The sequence below is a fragment of the Globicephala melas genome, chromosome 21 (genome assembly GCF_963455315.2).
Source record: "Globicephala melas chromosome 21, mGloMel1.2, whole genome shotgun sequence".
NCBI classification, from domain to species: domain Eukaryota; kingdom Metazoa; phylum Chordata; class Mammalia; order Artiodactyla; family Delphinidae; genus Globicephala; species Globicephala melas.
Genome location: NC_083334.1, coordinates 9,499,445 through 9,520,246, shown reverse-complemented (window position 1 = coordinate 9,520,246; position 20,802 = coordinate 9,499,445). Strand labels below are relative to the sequence as shown.

Sequence of the window (20,802 nt, the reverse complement as noted above, 5' to 3'; positions counted from 1 at the left end):
ACCTCCGGGCTGAGTACAGGGAGCCTATCTTGTTAGCTGGACACTCTCTGCAAACGTGTGAGCGCGGAAGTAATTTAGAGAATGATGCCCCTGTTGTGTTGATCTACTCTGTTCCTGGATTGTCATGAATCAATTTCATTTAAGTGAAAACCAGGTTAATCTTGGGGAGAGACAAGAGAACGGAGGCATGTTCCCTATTTTTAAAGTAGCATATGTTAAATAAACATTTATACCTTTCTTCATTAATCAGCTAAGACCACCCTTGCTGAAAGTCACCTATTCTGAGAAATTTAAGGCTGTGTTTGGTGGAATTAAAATCTGCCTTCAACATGTGAAGATTTACCTCAGTTAATTTTTATATAAAATGGCAAAAGATGAAACTTTCATACCCACCCCCTCCACCACCTTGAGAAAAGAATCCTCTGGAGATCACCATCGCTGAGGTAACGTGGTCCTGACACACTGGTTTTCCCGGGAAAAAAATGACATCAGTGTCCTGACTTAGCGCCCCATGCGACCCCCTGCTTCTAACAGAGGCAGCTAGAGGCAGGGTTTCAGCGGCACCGCAACCACAAGGGTCCCGCAAGTGTTTAAAGCAAGAGGCAAAGGGTGGGGTGCCCCCTCCTGTGGAGTTTCCCACACCCACTGGCTCGCATGTGGGTGCAATTCCAAAGTACATTTTTCTCAGAAACAACCTAAGTCACTTTGGTTAATTAATAATAATTCATTCCAGATTCTCTTCAGGTGTTGAAAATCGTTTCCCTCTATAAGAGTGACTGAAATTCTGCCTCATTAGTAATGAAAATGCACAGTTACCAGATATTCTGGAAGAATCAATTCATGGGCCTGAGCATTTGCAAAATCAATACTATTGCAATGCAAAGAAAATTGCCTTTCATAGGGTGGATAATTAACATTATAAATCGCTTAGAATTAATTTAATATTCACTTCATCTTTACACCAATCCCATAAATGATGCAGATAAATGATCCTCATTACACATGATGCTCAGAAGATTAGTAACCAAGGTCACTTGATAATCAAATCTAGACTCTGGGTCTTCTCTTCCTAAGTGTTGGCCCTTTTAAATGTTTCACTATCCCTAATGAATGATAATATTCAAATTCCCTGAAAGGGGAGAGTTCCATTCTTTAAAGGACATAAACATGACTGTGATTTTGAAGTTACAAAATAAAACCTATCTTGGAAAGCTCTTTGACAGGCAACCAGTCATACTTCTGACTTATATTGAGACATTTTGGCTTATGTACGTCTCTTCCAAATCTTTTTTTCTTCCAATAGTGCTTAAAAGTGGTGCTTTAAGTAATGTATTTTAAGTGATCTAATGCTATTCAAATCAATTGAATCAATAGATTCAACCTCGTATTTTGTTCTGCTATTGTATATTATCTGTTATTGCATACGGTCTATACAATTTAAAGCTGTAAAAATATGAAATGTGTGCATTTATTGTATGCAACGTATGTGCATTTCAATGTCTAGACATTCTACAGAAAAAAATAGTAAACACTAATTTTATGCATGCTAAAGAATTCAGAGGGAAGTGTAGTAATGCCTGCAATTTGCCTTGAATGTATCAAAAATATAGATAGATTAATGGATGGATAGACAGATAAGAGAAACGTGACAAAGGATATGTAGTAAACATTAATGGTGGAACATAGGCAATGGGTATTATTTTTAAATTATTTCAACTTTGCCATATGTATGAAAATTTTCCTGACAAACTGCTGGGAAACAGCAAGACTTCTTATTTGATGTAGGTTTGATTTATTTTGTGGAGCTACCTAAAAGCAAGGGTAAGATATTTCTGTTAGCCGGTGATTTTAATTGCAACGGAATCATAACACAGAGACAAAATCAGATGCATACAAAGAAATTCAGACACATGCAAGGAAGTCCAGACCAATACAAGTTACACCATGTTCCGTGTTGAACAAGCGTATTTGTAGTATAAACTTCATACCTTCACACGTCGGGAGAGAGCCTTCAAACTGCAGTTGCGAGCCGAGCATACAGGTCAGCGTGTCCGTCCCGGACAGCGTGTACCCAGGGTGGCACTGGTACTTCACGGAGTCTCCTGAAGGAGCCAGCACAGCATATACTTGAAGATTCTGTCTCCAGGACACACGGCGTGGGAATGTATTAAACACGCATGCGGCTTAAGTGAGTGCGCAAACTGTTTCTGAATCAAGATCGGTATTCATGTGTCGTCTGTTTAATGAAATGGTGCCATTTTCAGTTCTTAATTTATAAAAATGCCACCTTAAATGTAACCAGTATTTCTACAGAAATTATGTAGCAGATTTTCCTTCTTTGACTGATGTGTCTACGTTCATTTCCCTTTGCCCATGACTACTAAAAAAAGAAAAGGAAAGAAGGAAGGAAGGAAGGAAAGGAAGAAAGAAAGAAAGAGAGAGAGAGAGAGGGAGGGAGGGAGGGAGAGAGGGAGGGAGGGAGGAAGGAGGGAAGAAAGAGAGAAAGAAAAGAGAAATAGATGCTTGGGATTTAAGGTTGTACAACAGAATGGCTTTAATGCATCCAGAGAGGGCTATACAATGAACTTGGCCTAATTAGCACAATGTTCTCATTAACTAAGCCCTTAGGAGTAGAGCAGAAATTAGGTCACATGGTTTGACCACTGGTCTGAAACAGGGTGTGACAACAGGACAGAGTATTTGTAACTGAGACAGAGAAATCCTGCATCACAATAACTATACGGCAAACATACACCACGGCTGGTTTCCTAATGTGACCTGATGATTATTTAATGAAACAGATCATTAATATAAAATGAAAAAACAGAATCTCTAAATATTATCATTAAATGTATTCACCAATTGTATTCCAGTTTCAATGAAAGGTCAATGTTAGACTAATCATTATTTTAGCTACAAATGATTTTCTTCTTCTAGTTCATGAACATGGTTCCCTAACTAAACACCAACATCTGTTTAAGTCTGTCTCTGAAAACTGCTTTTCAGGAGAAAAATGCAAACTACTGAGTGATGTAGGGGGAAAATGTGCTCAAAATGACAAAAGCAAAATTCAAACGGAAAAAAAACACTGAAAATCATGGAGATGAAGAAAGAAAAAGATATTTACTCAGTGCATGACCTCTGTGTATATCTCTCTAGCAAAGCTTGAGGAATATTTCTGACAAATACTCATTTACTTGACTGACTACTGCAGTTGGGTGGGTGTAAAAAAGGTGGGTTGAGCTAATGATGTTGTAATGAAGAAAACATTACCTATTTCAAAATCCTCATCCTCAGTAAGCATTTCTGCCTGTGGAACTGCTGGGGGAGGCTGACATTTCTTGAGCTGGAATGCTACATGGTTCATAAAAAACAATAAGAGCAATTACATTTGCTGAATAAACAGAAATCTTACAAAAAGCATTCCTCTTATGTTGTGTTGTTGTAATGCTTAGGTACAGGAACATGTCTGTATTTGTAAATCATAGTTTTACGAAAGTCTTGAGCTTCAAATGCTTACAGAATTACTTAATATCAAGGAATATCTAAAATTGAAAGGAAAAAGTATAAAATTTAAAATATTATAATGTTTAAAGAAAAACACTTTACATATATTTGGAATTCTGCAAGAGAAATGGTTCCACATCCATGTCTGGCTCTGACATGGTCCTCCTCTGTCTCTTGTCCTGAGGAAGTCCATGTGGCAGGCCTCATGAGAGATGAGGGACTGGTATCTTTTTCCCTAAATTATTTAGCATTCATTCTCAAAATCAGTAAAGACTGGCTTTGTTCCCTCTGCAGTCACATGACATTTGCTCTCGAGGTTCATCTGAAGACAGAGATGAGGAAATCTATGAAAGGTGCTAAATGTATTTCAGTGGTCTCCATATCAGAGTTTCACATACAATACACTTATCTTGGAGTAAATCCAAGCTTACTACAAAAGAGATGGGAAATAATAAATACATCAGGAAGAAAAAAGGGTCATGGGAACCTCTGGCATGAAATGCGAGAAAATCCTATTGGTTCTCGGTTGGCAGAATCAAGGAACCTTAGATGGAAACAAGGTTTATGTCGACGCTATGAGAAAAATCAACTGGAATTCTTTGCCTTCATCAACAGAGCGAAAGTACACTGACCATGAAAATTGAGGACAAAGAAACCTCCATTTGAAAAGTCGCTGTGAAACTTCAGCAGGACTTGATTGGTGGAACTGTACGCTGTTTCCAGGGCTGTGTTTCCACTGAAAACTCCCAGCTGAGGCGAATTCTGATCGGGACCATCCCTAGGAAAGAGAAGGGGAGTCATCTGAGGAGAAAGTTCCTAGTTACAGCTTAGATTAACAACCAGTCGGGCTCCATCTCGGTGAAAGACGATGGTCTGACCCCAGGATCCATCTGAAAAGTCTGGTCTTCAAACCAGAAGCTCGGGCTCACTTGTTCCTTCCACAGCTGACCTTTTCTGAGGCATTTCTGAGACCAGGTCACGTTTATTCTAGTGACGGCAATGCCATTTATCAGCTTCTTCTCAAATGCTCACATTTTAAAGTCTAAATTCAGAGTGTCTCTTTAATCACAGGTGAGATTTATGGAGCTCTTGCTACTGAATTGAAATATTTTAAAAAACTGAATAAAATATTGCTGTCTTCTAGATACCGTGTTTAGAAATATCAAGATACTTAACATTCACAGTTGATGGGACTCCAGTCTCTCTGTCTCACGCACATTTGGACAACAGGGGCTCATTCCGCTGTTGTTCCCTGATGAAGATTTTCCTGCTACCTCCTAAATCTACCAGTTAATCCGAGCAGACCTGCTGATATTATTGTGTGGATCTTCATTTGGTGTTGTCTGTTTTGCTTTGCTTCTGAAATGGCAGCTTCATGTGGTCAGTTTAACCTTTCAAGTTGTCCATTCCCCCTCATTCCCATGACCGGGATGCCCCTCCCTGTCAGGCTTATTTCTACAGCCTCAAAGGCTTCTTGGACTCTTCTCCCTTCTCGGCCAGCTGACATGCTTCCCACACAATGAGACTGCGTATTCTGAAACCAGGATCTGGTCTTGTAATTCTCCTTCTTATAACCCTAAGGTGAATCCTTGTTGCTCTAGGATGAAGCCTGAAACCCTTAATATGATTTATGAGGTTCTGTATGGTCCACCCTGCTTACCTGGCCAGGTCACCTCTTCTCTCTGGGCTCTCAGGAGACTTCAGCCACTACATACCTGGTGTCTCCCAACGCCTGCAACTCTCCCTGTTCTCTTGCCTTACAGATTTTCCAATAAATTGAACAACCACTACATTTACAACAACTTTGCCAACATACACACACACACACACCACACACACAACCTTGTTAAGTGTGATTACTCCTTGAGTTTTCAGGGCAGTTTCTTCCAAAAGCACATCCTGGCTCTTCAACTCTGGGTCATGCCCCGACAGTACGCTCTACTTTTTCTACCATGGTTTGACAGAGAAATTGTCATTCCCATTTCCCACATAAACTCTAACCTCCAAATGCAAAGGTAGGAATAGTCATTCCCATAGATAGGAACATTTAGTCAAGGAGAGTTTAAGTCACTTATCCAGACCACGTGGCTCATTCGACAGGGAGCCAGGGCTACATCCCCATTTAGTATCCCCTACACAGCACATGGGAGGGCGGTTCTGCAAGGTTTATAAAGCACGGAGAGAAAGCTGTGTGTAATCATTTCTGCAATCATTTCTAGAAGCATCAAATTCTTATAATGGCAAAGGATCCTATCAGCTTTTCTTTCAGGAAAAACAGCCATCACACTTAAAAATGAAAAATAAAACAGGGAATTCCCTGGTGGTCCAGTGGTTAGGACTCCGTGCTTTCACTGCTGAGGGTCCCGGGCTCAACCCCTGGTTGGGGAACTCAGATCCCACAAGCTGCGTGATGCAGTCAAAAAAATAAATAAATAAAAATTGAAACAGAAAACAAAAATGAAAAATAAAATAATCATGGGATAGTCTCCTATATCGAGAGTAATCCTGAATACATCTACCATGTAGTAAAACTCAAACACAGTACCTAAGGTTTCTTCTCTGTAACTCTAGATTTACTTGGTAACTTTCCTTTTTGATATTTACCTAACTACTCCATTTCTAAATAGATTTAAGTGACCCGTCAGTGGTTACAAGAATGGTTTATCACAACGACAGATGGTGTTTCAGGGAAGGTTCTCATACCAAACAGCAATGTAGTCGTTGACAGCTTCAGTCTGCAGCAAGGTGAAGTTGATGTAGACGCCATGACCGGGCGGCACCATGATGAGCCAGACACAGTCCTTCAGAATGGGGTACTCGTCCGGAAACCCAGGGGAATAGATGGTCCCGTTCTGAGATGTCACGTTATACCCGCAAGGAGCTGAGAAGGAAGTAAGAAAAATCAAGCCCACACAGTCCACTTACAAAGGATACCGTGAAATGTTTCTCAGTCTCTAAGGTCCCTCAGGCAAAATTTGCCTTCTAAGAAATAATTGTGAAATATCTCTCAGGAACTACTTTGTCAAAATAATCCCCCTAAAGTCTTAAAACCTTGGAAGAATTATACTTCTTAGCTACGTTATCTAGGTTTCATTTAATATATTCTCCAAACATTCAAAATACCCTTAGGATAAAGTCATTTCCACATAATTAAAAAGAAAGAAAAAACCCTTAGTCAGTTGTCTCCTGTGACTGAGATGATAATCCGTTGGACCATCTGATGCAAAACGGATGTTGAAATTATGCATAAATATTTAACTGAAAGACAATTTTTTTTTTTTTGTTTCAAGTGAGATTTCTAAAGCCTATTTAAACTGTCTAAAAGAGAAGCATCTAAGTCTATTTGCCTTGAAACAAAGACATAATCAATTCTCCTCAGATCTACACCTGGAGAAATGAGATAAAATTACGTAAGTGGTATTTTATAGAAGCACTCCCATATCTCACCAGCTATCAATGATGTGAAGAATCCCAATACTCAAAGAGTCCATTTTTATTTTACTTAATAAAGGGATCATCACTGTTGCCATGGAAATTATTTTATTTTATGGAAAAATGAAATGACCATACATGAGCAGAAAATCTGAGACGTATTCTTTAATTTAGACTGTAGAATAATACATCAAAGTCATAGACAAGTAAAACTAAAAGCCAATAGATGCTATAAGAGTGTCTGTTACTAACAGGAATCTTGTGAGGCTTTCAAATATTTGCCACAAAAGTCATAAAATTTAGGTGGAGTGAATAAGCTGAAATACATTTTTATTAAAAGTTCAAAAACAATTCAAAATGATGACTGATGAAATAACATGAAGCACTATATGACACATCAACTATACAGATGCACCCTGATTTCAAAGGGGTTAGAAAATGTACCAGTGTCAAGTAGATTGAATCAGCCCTAGTTTGGGGTAAATTCATTAGAAGGGGCTGTGGAGAACATTTTACAAGTTTTATAGCATAATTATAAGTGGGGTTTGGAGTCAGACAGACCTTGACGTGTAACCTAGCAAAACAAAGTATACAGATACTTATAATCTTTAAAATAGGGCCAGAAACCACGTTGCAGTCACAACAAGCTACGGTGTACCCTGAAGATGCCATACTTTTTCTCAGCTGCAAACGTCAGGCCCTTGTCCACCTGCACGAAAAGCCCACATGCTTTTCTCCTACTTTGCTGCCCAGTGAACTGGTATCTTCCTTCAAAACTCAAATGTCACCACCCCCTGAAAGTCTCTCCTGGTGGCTTGGGCTCCAAGTGGCCATGGTCTACAGTTCACGGCCAGCTGTTCTTCACCATTAGACTAATGTCAGCAGGTGGGAATCAGGGACTATGTCCCCACCCCCACCCAACCTCCTTGCATTAATCCTATTGCTGGGCTCGGATCTCAATAAACATGGACAACAAATAACTGAGAGACTGAAAATGAGTGAGACAATGAATAGAAAACACTTTAAAAATAAGTGTGTTGACAGCAACATCCTTTTTGACTCACCTCCTAGAGAAATGAAAATAAAAGCAAAAATAAACAAATGGGACCTAATGAAACTTAAAAGCTTTTGCACAGCAAAGGAAACCATAAACAAGACAAAAAGACAACCCTCAGAATGGGAGAAAATATTTGCAAACGAAGCAACTGACAAAGGATTAATCTCCAAAACGTACAAGCAGCTCATGCAGCTCAATATCAAAAAAACAAACAACCCAATCCAAAAATGGGCAGAAGACCTAGATAGACATTTCTCCAAAGAAGACATACAGATGGCCAACAAACACATGAAAGGATGCTCAATGTCACTAATCATTAGAGAAATGCAAATCAAAACTACAATGAGGTATCACCTCACACCAGTCAGAATGGCCATCATTTAAAAATCTACAAACAACAAATGCTGGAGAGGGTGTGAAGAAAAGGGAACCCTCTTGCACTGTTGGTGGGAATGTAAATTGATACAGCCACTGTGGAGAACAGTATGGGCGTTCCTCAAAAAACTAAAAATAGAACTACCATACGACCCAGCAATCTCACTACTGGGCATATACCCTGAGAAAATCATAATTCAAAAAGAGTCATATACCACAATGTTCATTGCAGCTCTATTTACAATAGGCAGTCATGGAAGCAACCTAAGTGTCCACTGACAGATGAATGGATAAAGGAGATGTGGCACATACATACAATGGAATATTACTCAGCCATAAAAAGAAATGAAATTGAGTTATTTGTAGTGAGGTGGATGGACCTAGAGTCTGTCATACAGAATGAAGTAAGTCAAAAAGAAAAAAACAAATACCATATGCTAACACGTATATATGGAATCTAAAAAAATAATGGCTCTGAAGAACCTAGGGGCAGGACAGGAATAAAGATGCAGACGTAGAGAATGGACTTGAGGACACAGGGAGGGGGAAGGTTAAGCTGGGACAAGTGAGAGAGTGGCATGGATATATATACACTACCAAATGTAAATTAGATAGCTAGTGGGAAGCAGCCACATAGCACAGGGAGATCAGCTCGGGTGCTTTGTGTCCACCTAAAGGGGTGGGATAGGAAGGGTGGGAGGGAGATGCATGAGGGTGGAGATATGGGGATATATGCACACGTATAGCTGATTCACTTTGTTATACAGCAGAAACTAACACACCATTGTAAAGCAATTATACTCCAATAAAGATGTTAAAAAAAAAATGTGTGTTGAAGCCATTGGGCTGACCTACCTGATGTGTGACTTGAGGTTAATCATTTGGTATTGATTTATAGCTCTAAGGTTTCCCTTTAGCATTCTGACTCTTTAATTTGCATCTAAAACCACACTATTTGGAGTAGTACTCTTCCCATTGGGGGGAAGAAAACAAAACAACAAACAAACAAAAAGCACGGTGCCCACCTCTTAAAGGTCAAAATAAATGATATGGTTATTTTCTTGGTAAAACACATTCTGACATTATGTCACTTAATATATTTGCCATGATTTACCTATGATATTCAAATAACAAATCCTTTCACTCATGTGTTCAATGAGTGTTTATTGAGAGTCTATTAGGTACCAGACAGTGGGGCTGGAGCTGGGGATACAGCAAAGACCCACAGACACCCCATCCCTGCCCTTGCAGACCTCACTGCACACTATGTAGTGATGAGGAAAGATGTTAAAAGCTAAATAAGCATAACATTCAACTTGGGTAATAATACTGTCAATGCACACATAACGTTTTCTCAAGGCAAAATCCTGCTGTGTGGCCTGTAGTGAGAAAACGTACGGCCCTACAACAGTGAGTCAAAGCTGCATCTCCATTTTCTCTGGCCTGTCCAGGATCTCTTCCCAGAGGCTTTCCCCTCACCTTAGTGGCACCAAAGGTGTATTTTGAGTTCCATGTGTGAGCAGCATCTCAGGTGAACTCTGAAGCAACAGTGAACCTGTGATCTAGCCCACATGAAATGCATCCGCCCACATGAAATGCATCTACCCCCATGCTCTCCCTGACGGTGAGATTCAAAGAAGACCCTCCAGTGGAGATGAATCACAACCCCGGGGTAGAGCATCCAGTCACTGGAGGGGTCCCTGTACCACAGCCAACCACCTATCTGCCAAGCAGCCTGGTCCCAGCGGGAGGGGCAGGCAACCCACCAGCCAGGAGAGAGACCATCGGGGTATCGTGCACTGCACTTCGCAACTGGGAGTGATACAGATGCCGCACTCCCCTCCACCCCAGGGGCCAGAGTCAACACACACGTATCCGTCTATGTATCCATGAGCATACACTGAGGCAGCACAACTTATAAGAAGAAATACATGCAGTTCTGGCCTTCTTCCCTGTTCTTGGCACAGAACTCCTAAAACCCTCAGAATTTCCAAAGTGATGAAGATCAAACTGTCTTTTATTATTCATAACAGGCCCCTTCCAGCCACACCTGAGTTTATGTTAATATGGTGATTTGGAAAGCTCTGAAGCCTGGGGGCTGGTTGCCCGGGGAACCAACCTATGACTGGAGGTTCAGCCCCACCTCCACCTCTGGGAAGGAAAGAGGAAGGGGGGTCGACTTAATCTCCAACCTAAGGGCCCAGGATTTAATCAATCGTGCCTATGTGATGAATCCTCCTTTAGAGAAAAGAAAGGAGGGGTGGTCCAGAGAGGTTCCGGTTGGTGGAGGGTGGAGCTGTGGGAGGTGGGACGGAGCACCTGGACAGGGCTGCAGGCCCCTCATCTCTTCCACCTGGCTGTTCCCGGGCTATATCCTTGGTATTGATAATTAGTTACCTAGTAAGTAAAATGTTCAGTGGCTCCAGCCAATTAATCCAACAGGAGGAGGGAACTATGGGAATCTGCAGTCTATCAGAAGTACAGGTGACAACCTGGATTTGCATCTGAAGTTGGGGCAGGGAGGGGGGGCAATCTTGTGGGACTGAGTCTGTAACCTGGGGATCTGAAGCCGTCACCAGGGAGACAGCATCAGAACTGAGTTCCCGTGTAGGACATCCATCTGGTGTCACAGAATTGCTTGCTTAGGAAGAGCTCACACACTGGTGGCCAGAAGTGTCAGAAGTGGGAGTACTGCATGTAACTCTTTACACATACATCTATGTTAAGAATAAAAAGCTTAGTTTGGGAGGAAGGATTGCTGTGAGAAGCATAGCCAATCAAAGTCCTCAAGTTATTTCTGTATGTATTTCTCCAGAGGAAAATAAGTACATACAAATGATTAAGCTGTCTATTTCCATCAAGTTCTAGAGACAGCTTAGATATACTGAATATGATGGAGGTGAGGCATCACCTGAATGTCTCAGCAGATGTGGATTATTACCACGATGTTAAAACTTTTTAAAAAGACCTTAGAAATATATCTACATAAATATTTCAGTGTTAAAGAATTAATTAGGTCAACAAAATACTTTAAATTTTGCACTATATGTCTAAGTGTAGATGCATATTTAATTATGAAATTACATTTAGTAAATTAATAAGCCACAGTCTTCTTAACCATATTTTAACAAGTATAACCCATTTTTAAAAATTGAGACTTCTTAAGTTACGGTAAAAATAATGGCTTAAATTTCTCAGGTCACTTTCAGAGATATACTTTCATTTATTTATTATAATAAGATCACACTTGTAGTCCAGATTTTTTTCAGATAAATTCAGAATATACTAATTTTACATAACAGATTCTTATGCAAATTAGCAGCATATTCATACAAACCAATTTAATATACACTTGTGAAGCTTGATGGCTTAAGATTTAAAATTCTTGGATCTTAATTGTCTGAATTGCTCAGTTTTTAATAAAGATGCCCAGAACTTGTTCAAAGTATCTTTTTTTTTTTTTTTTCCCTAAGATTCTTCTGAAGTGTACAGGGCTGGACCTTTGAAGAGTGTTTTTCAGTACACTTGCCCTGCATACCAAGCATAAATCTGAAATGATAAACCACTCTGTGTTAATAGGATACATTTTAGGTGAGGATATTGGATAATCAGAGCGTCTGCTGGTGTCCCGTGCGGGGCCTAACTGTAGTTTACTTGAATCCTGATAGGCATCTGAACAGCCCACCATTCTCAGGAAATAGGACACTTTTTTATTTAACTTTTTGGAAATGCAACCTTTTCTAGATAAAATAACTTTTGTTTTAAAATAACACCCCCCAGTTATTTTTTTAGAATTTAATCTAATATGGAAGACATTAAAAACATCTTGGAACACTTGCTTTACAATATAAGAATTTTACATGGATCTTATGTTTTGATTTTTTATTCTGTCTATGACATTATAGGTATGAAGAGAGACATAATGGCAAAAGTATCTAGTAGTAAAGAATCTGACCTTACCTAAAGAAAGGTCTGGCATTTGCCCTGGATTCTGGGAGTTAATTTTTTGCCATACCTGATAGGAGTGTCTTTGTTTCTCCTGGGGGCCTGGCCACATCCCTTAGTCTTAGGATGGGGCTGGCCTGCCAGAAAGTCCAGCCCTGCGATTTAGGGCGGGGCCTTTGGGTCACAGGATATCAGCTGGTCTGGAAACTGATTATCAACCACTAGATAAGCAATCATCAGTGATGCCTACATGAAGGAGACCCAATAAAAACTCTGGGCACTAAGGCTCAGCTGAGCTGCCCAGGGCGGACGTTCTCCATGCATATTGTCACAAGTCATTTCTGAGGGTGAGGCACCCCCTACATTCCACCCTGTGCATCACTCTCTTGGATGATTTTAATGTCTTTTTCCTGTTATAAACGACAGTCTTGAGTATAATAGCTTATTGAGTTCTGTGAGTCCTACTAGTAAATTAGCCACGCTTCAGGGTGGCTTGGGGGCAGTCCTGGAACTTTCACGAGGTACCAGGAGTCTTGGGCTGTCTTGGATGTCTGGAGGATTTTAGCTTCATGGTTTGGCCAACTCTGGGTAGCATTATACATCATATATCATCCAAAAAGATGTATCTTGTTATCTTCACACTGACAAAATAATTCTAAGCCAGCAATTATTTCCATGTTGGAAAGCTGGATTTGAAAAAGCAATGAAATCTAATTAAATACATAATTCTATTTTTTTATATCGAGCCAAGGAATCTCCTATTTACGTATGAATTCAAAGGATTCCGGCAAAAATTGCAAGTAAAAAGGGCTTTCAATCTTGACAATTCAAAGTAATTTATATATATAAATATATGAATTTTTAAATGGTGAGTAGTACAAAAAGTTTTTAAAGTGTGTTAATAAAAAATACCAGATATGCTACTGCTATTCTTAGTTTTAGAAAATAATTTAAAATGCTATTTTACGTTATTATATTTGTAGTCAACTAAAATAACTATTTTTTAAAAAATACAGTGAATATTTTTCTTTTATAGCTGTTTATATAATGAAAAAGAATGGAAAAGTACAGGTGAAAAATGTGATTTAAAAAGTCTACCAATTTGCTTTTATTTTTTTTACTTCTTCAGTAGAAATTCAAACACAGACAGATGCCTTCCCCTTTTTGCCCCTGGGATATAAGTATTTAGCATTTCAAAAGTCCACAGAGTTGGTAATTTCATTATTTTTTATTCAGAGGTACTGTATTTATAATGTTAGAACATTGGGTTTATGGTAACTTTTCTATTTCATATGCTTTCTTCATAAACAAAGTACTTGATCTATTTAACTTAATATTGTAAAAATTTCAGAGTCATCATAAAAATTAGACAGCCAAACAGAAGCTTTAAAGAAGTGATTTCTGCTCAGACTAGGGATATTCACTGAAACCAGATCTGACCTTCATGCACCAGTAAAGGACCCTACTTAATTTTTTCCTAAGATTGCTCCTGCACTATGTCTTTGCTCACACTACTGCTTCTATCTGAGATGGTCTCTCCCTCTGAGTAACAAAAGAGTACGTGTCCTTCAAGGCCAACTACAAAAATAAAGTCAGTTTTCTGAAATACAAAATCAATATATGATCATTATAAAAGTTAAACAATAGAAAATATCTAGGGTGAAATAGAGTACTCTTTTCCCCTCTAATCCAGCAATTTGGTGGAACTACTGTAAAACTAAGCACTGCTCTAGTCATAAAGATTTCCCAAGCAAACACCATCTTCTGTATTTGTAACTCATCAAAATGCTCTTTGTGCCTGATTTTGCATAATAAATATTCATGTTTATTGTTCTGTTACCCTTGTAGTTTCCTTGAGGGCAAGACCTATTCTTTTTTTTTTTTACCTTACTGGCATATGATACATTCCTGAAATACTAAGTAGAATGAGTTTAACATAATAGATTCCCAATAAAAATTTGTTGAACAAATTAATGAATTCTCAAATACATTCACTTAATATTTCAGGCACCATTATACACATGAAAACTTAAATCGTTTCCAAGAAAAGTGATTAACCTACCATCACACCTTGGAAAAGGGTAGTTCCAGTTCCTGTTGATCCCATGCTGACAGGTGAGGACTCGGTGGCCGATTAAAATGTACCCAGGATAACACTCAAAAGATACCGACTGCCCCACACTGTAGTCCGAGTTGATCATATACCCATTCTGAAAAGGCGGCGGGTCTGGGCAGTTCTGTAATCCATAGGCTGGAACAGACAGACAGAGCCCAGCTCAGGAATAGCAAGTGCAATTTGTCTGGAATTAGAGGAGGGATATGATGGCGTGCAGCTTCTTAGAGTGAACTTTTTAGACATGAGTTTTAAACAAGGTCTTTACTAAGATGCCCATTACCATCCTAAGTTAAAACAGTAATTATTATTAGTAGTAGAATTATAACAATTTGCATTTAATGAACACTTACTGTATGCTTTAGAAGTTACATAGCCCATACCAAAAATAAATTTGACAATGCTTACCTTGGAAAAAAAATGTATGTGGGGAATTTAATGAAAAAAAGAAATATAGATGATAATAAAAAATGCCTTTGTAAAGAACATCAGGTGAACACGGACCTAAACGGTTTTCTTCTAATTTAAAAGAAAACTATCCTAGCACTCCTTTCTAAGTGTTTCTAATTAGGAAACAGGTTGCTGTTTTGTTGAGTTCAGTTAATGTTCAGTGCAAATAAAATAAAGAAATCCATTTCGTTTTCTTAACTTTCTCCTTAAAAAGAAGTGTAGAATCATTACGCTAGCCATTACGATCTATCAGCACAATCTCTTTATAATACATTGTTTATTGTGGTTTATCACTATATCACTAAGTCTTTTGTGTTCCCTAAAATAAACTCTAGGTAGGTTGGTGGATAATAAATGTTTGCAGACTGTGTAATTCAGAAATGTACACATAAATCAGTGAGAGTTAACAAATGCATAATTAGGTGTAATCTCCTGATATTGAAAGCAGCTCTTCTGCCCCTTTCCTGTTTGCTCATTTCTGTTCCCCTCTAACCTGATTATAGGAATGAGATCACTAGGCAACTGAACATAACTCCTGACTTACGCTCTCATGCATGCACACCATGCCTTGCCTAACCTGTTGATTCTTTTCCTAGATTAAAACAGGTAAGAATGAGGAATTAAGCAGTTAAAGAATGACTAACTCTCCACCCCCCAAGAGCCCCCTTAGCAATCCTGCAGGCAGGTCATGCAGACGAGAAAACATCTGAAGAGAGAGTCAGCCGGTCTGCACGTAATGGACAGTGATGCAGAACCCAACCTCCTGCCTGATGACTCACTGAGATTCTCCCCCCGCCCTTTTCCCTTTAAAAACTGTTATGACGGAGTAGAATCTTGGGAGTTGGTCTTGGGACACGAGTCCACCTTCTCCCCAGATTGCCGGCTTCTCTGATTAAAGCACCTTTCCTTTCTACTGACACTTGCCTCTTGATTATTGGCCTTTGAGTGGCGAGCAGCCAAACCTGAGTTTGGTAACAATATCGAATCTTAAAGCTAAATCAGCCGCCTTGTCAACAGCTTCTTACCTGCTCTGGTAGGAGGGTCATGCATACTTCAGAGAAGTGGAATCTCACCAGGTCATCATCTAGTGTTTATTTATTTTATTTATTTTTAATTTAATTTTATTTTTTTATACAGCCGGTGCTCATTAGGCATCAATTTCATACACATCAGCGTATACATGTCAATCCCAATCGCCCAATTCATCACACCACCCCCACCCCCCTGCTTTCCCCCCTTGGTGTCCATACGTTTGTCCTCTACATCTGTGTCTCAATTTCTGCCCTGCAAACTGGTTCATCTGTACCAGTTCATCTCTACCATTTTTCTAGGTTCCATATATACGCGTTAATATAAGGTATTTGTTTTTCTCTTTCTGACTTACTTCACTCTGTATGACAGTCTCTAGATCCATCCACGTCTCAACAAATGACCCAATTTCATTCCTTTTTATGGCTGGGTAATATTCCATTGTATATACATACCACATCTTCTTTATCCATTCGTCTGTCGATGGGCATTTAGGTTGCTTCCATGACCTGGCTATCGTAAATAGTGCTGCAATGAACATTGGGGTGCATGTGTCTTTTTGAATTATGGTTTTCTCTGGGTATATGCCCAGTAGTGGGATTGCTGGATCATATGGTAATTCTGTTTTTAGTTTTTTAAGGATCATCTAGTGTTTAGACTCTGCTCTTATACATAAAGGGGCTGGGAGCTCACTACTGACACAGTAATAAAGCCACTCTATGAAGAACCAACACAGGAGGAACTGCAGTTCAGCTTCTCCCTGTGATGCATTCCTGCTGCAAACAGACCCGTGCACGATCCCAGCACCATTGTTCTCACAGTCAACTGAAAATGGAATAATAATGTAAAGGATGCAAGTGACTGCCATGGAGGTCCTTCACGTGGCGAATAAAGTAAAATGAACATTTTCATTGTGTATATAATTAGTTTAACCAGGTGATTTTAAATAAATCCTGAAAATTATATGGTCTATGATTTGTGCCAGACATTTCCCAGAGTTTTAGACTTAATGTTTCTGTACTTAGAACCTGGAATAAAGAGGGGGTGAAAGAGGATGCTGGTAATAAGATGAAAGGGACAACATCGTAGCCTGTGTGATAGCTGAGGGACATGTGAACGTGTGTGCAATGGAGCACTATTTAAGCAGATTGTTAAGACTGGAACACATGGAGTACGTGGCTTGGAAACTCTCAGGTTAGACTTCACGGGCAGGTAAGGGTTAGACTATGAACGGGCCTCTTTTCATGGTACAAGGATTGGATAGTTCCATAAAGATACTCCGGGGGCCACATGGAAAGATACCAACCAGGTCGTATTACAAGTGCACTTGCAATGTGAGAGATCAGCGTAGCTGCTGTTTGGCGTTTGGGGTTTCTCTTAATTAACATTTGCCAAATGTTAAACTTTGCTATAGAGGATTACTATTAATAGCTTTTTCTTAATGAATAAACTACTGAAATGGTATTTTTTCTTTAAAGTAACAATATGCAATGCCAATGAGTCAACTGGGTAAATCATTTATGGCAATGTGATTTGCCATAAAATTTTGGGAAAGCAATTTGAACAGAGCCATAAAGAATCAGTTTTTTAAACATTTAACCTAGTAATACCATTTACAGAAATCTCTACTATGAAAATAATTTCAAAGAAAAAGCCAAATCTTTAAATGTGTTCATTGCATCATTACTTACACTATAGTAATCTAAATGTCTAAACAAATAAATTATGATATTTTGACTCACAAATACTGAAGAGGTAAGATGTTGTAATGTCATATCTTCCAATAGCCACAGAAATACACACATATACATATAGATATATGCAGTCGTATATGTATATATATATTTATTCATTTATATTTTCAATAAAGATACTGCACAGCTCACAGCAAGATACTACGGTTAAACCCTGACTATAGTTAGCAGGTTAAAAATTCCTTAATTTCAGTATCTTATATTTGCAATTGTATACGTCTCTGGACAAGAGTCAGATAAGCAGTTGAAGAGTGATTGGGAGCAAGAAAGCAGAAAGCAGAGGATGCAGCGGTGGCCAAGGTCTGGGAGCATCTTGACATAGTTCCTGGCACTGGCTCCTCCAGGGTCCAGAACCAAGTAGAACCTGGAGGTAGAAGAGCCCTCAGGGTGGGAGTGGGGAGCCTCTCTCTAAGGGAGGCCCTGGACCCTCCATACTAACTCATAGCCACACATGCATGCACACCCACGCACGCACACACGCACACGCACCCCCCCCACACACACACCTCTCTCCTCCTTCCCCATAATGTGCCTCTCTCCCTGGCCCACTTGGCAATCACACAGCAAGGCTGCCTGCCTCTCCCAAGGACCACCCCACTCGGAAGGCCATGAAGCAGCCTTTTCCTGAAAGCCAGGCCTGGCAAATATCCACAGTGCATGGTTTCCCTCCTCGCAATATTGCTGTTTGAGTTAAAGTCACCTTATAGACCTGTGCTCAGAAAAAGAACAGAGACTCCCATGCTGCATTTCAACTATTAGCCAGTTTCCTCCTTTATTATACTCTTTTCAACTGAAATCAGCCACTTGTTCTCATTCTTGTTTTGCTTGAAATACAATAAGTTCTGTTGGAGAAATGAGGCCTCTAATACATCAAACATAGCTGCTAATGATAAAACTTAAAAAGTAAATATCAAAAACGGATTGCCAGTTTCCATGGGACGAAAATCAAATTAAACCATGTTCAACATCACCCTGCCCTCCCTGAAAGATTCTGTTCATGCTCTAGCGGTGCCCTTAGGGTATCAATACAAGAACCAATTATCACAGTACATTATAAAGGAGGTAACGGTAACAGAGATTCCTGATGAACAGTCACGTGAAACAGCATTTAGGACAGACCCACACACACATGCTCCACACGTTCATCACACACACTAATAATATGTCACACAATGCATTTCCCTACATGTGTTATGTGGTTTGTGGCATAATTTAAGACCGGCATTCAAGGTCTCTTTAGGGATTTATAAAACCAGCCTATTTCTACCCGTCATCTAAACTCTGTGAAAGGGACTGAGATAGAAATTTCAGGGTTGCCTTTCTAGGTCCAACAGCTCTATGTTACCCTTGATTAAAAGAAAAAATGTTTTTTCTTTCTTTTTTTAATGGCACTAATGCAGTTGTCCTGTATAGGAATTAAAGGGTAAAAGAGAGAGAGAGAATGCCAGCCCAGGTAGGCAGGACTATAGTTTTTATTACCTATTCATTTATTGAGTAAGATAAAAATCATGTATTGAGTGTCTACTAGGTTATAAATACTAGTTACAAATGGAAACTAGACAGAAATGGGTCCTGCTCTCATGAAACTTACATTCTATTTAGGGAAACAGACACAAATAAATCAATATGTTGGTAATTATGTAAAACAACTGTACAATTGTAAGTTGTGTAAACTATTATTAAAAAAAATAAACAAGGACTAAAATAAAGGGGAAAAAAGCCCAGGATGAAAGTAAGTGAGGGTGATCAAAAACTGCTTCCTTGAACAATTAACGCTGAAATTGAGATCTGAGTGGGGAGAAGATGCAAGTCAGGCAATGCCCAAGAAAGGGAGACTCTTCAGCAGAGGGAACAGGAAGGGCCCAAGGACAGAAGGAAGTCAGTTCTCTGAGATAAGGTGGGGAGCTCCAGGAGAGGAGCTCCGGAGGCCGTCCTCCCAGAGCCCCTGCCCCTGTTCATGGTCTACAGCTTTTACAAGGGGAGAACCTAGTAGTGAAATGTGCCAAGCCACAGGAGAGGCATTAGGACATGTTTGCAAATGGACAGCGACATGTTTTTAAAAGCCAGGACCCATTCTTTATCACATAAATCATACCTGCCAGGCACAAGACATAATACAAAACCCACAGCTCATTTCAGAGTTTTCTTAAGAATTTACAATCCCAATTAAACTTGTTTTCAATTGTGAATTATATACTAAGTATAAATATCAGTGACACTATTTTTAGGTCTTTGTTCTAAATCTCTTATTTAATGGAGTCCTTCACTATTTAAATATCAATATCAATATTCCCAAATTTTCAACTAAGTCATAAGTCACATTCTCTTTTTATAAAAAATGTCTTCCCAAAGTTTGACTCATGGTCACTTACACAGTGATACATGCATTGATCTACAGGCCTATTAGGTGTCTGAATTAAAGTAACTAAAAAGAAGTAATAAAAATAATTCTTTAGTATGCAAAAAATAGATGAGTTTTGGAAGGATTCCCATTGTGTGCTGCTTAGCACAGGTGCAGTAGATTTTTTATTACCTGCATTGTCGATGTCCATGTACCTCTGAATATCTGTGATGTGTCCATATACCTGGTTTCAGAGGTGGGAGTTTAATTAATGTGACCTCTGGGCTTGAGAGTGAAGAATCGCTCAACCAGGTGTCAGACCCTCATCTAAGCACAGTTTTGTTGTTCTGTACTCATCACTCATGGTCATTAATTCCCATACACTCGCTTTAATAATATAACACATTTTAATTTGAGAAAAAAAAACAACAACTAAGAGAGAAAAAGAAAAGACCACTTCACTGGAATTTGATAAGGAAGCCACTTCTAGCATAAAGAAGTAAAAATAATCATTTTCAAACAAATTCTGTTTCAACTGAAGGACATAGAGTCCTTCATATATTTCATATATTTTCATATATTTCCATGTTTGACAACTCCTAAAGACTTTTTGAGGTGTTATCCAGTTGTTCTACAAGATCTGTTGTCAGATCTATCACTGAAAAGTTGAATTAGAAAGAGAATCATCAACCAACAGAGAAATAGGTTTTGAAGCACGTACAAGAGCCTGGAGGTCGTTTTGTAAAATAGTAGAGGCCCTGGGATGTGCTGGAAGGGAGCCCAGGGACTTGAGCTGGAC

The 20,802-nt window shown here is 39.2% G+C and overlaps 1 protein-coding gene across 2 annotated transcripts in view; it reads right to left on the bottom strand.

Moving 5' to 3' along the window:
- CSMD1 (CUB and Sushi multiple domains 1) overlaps nucleotides 1-20,802 on the bottom strand; it is a 1,753,128-nt gene that overhangs the window by 114,030 nt on the left and 1,618,296 nt on the right. For both annotated transcript variants that reach the window (XM_060291350.1, XM_060291351.1), the window contains exons 42-46: nucleotides 14,379-14,567; nucleotides 6,211-6,388; nucleotides 4,140-4,285; nucleotides 3,274-3,354; nucleotides 1,989-2,102 (exon numbers count right to left, since the gene is read on the bottom strand). In XM_060291350.1, the coding sequence (XP_060147333.1) occupies nucleotides 1,989-2,102; nucleotides 3,274-3,354; nucleotides 4,140-4,285; nucleotides 6,211-6,388; nucleotides 14,379-14,567 (708 nt within the window). The remainder of the gene's footprint in view (nucleotides 1-1,988; nucleotides 2,103-3,273; nucleotides 3,355-4,139; nucleotides 4,286-6,210; nucleotides 6,389-14,378; nucleotides 14,568-20,802) is intronic.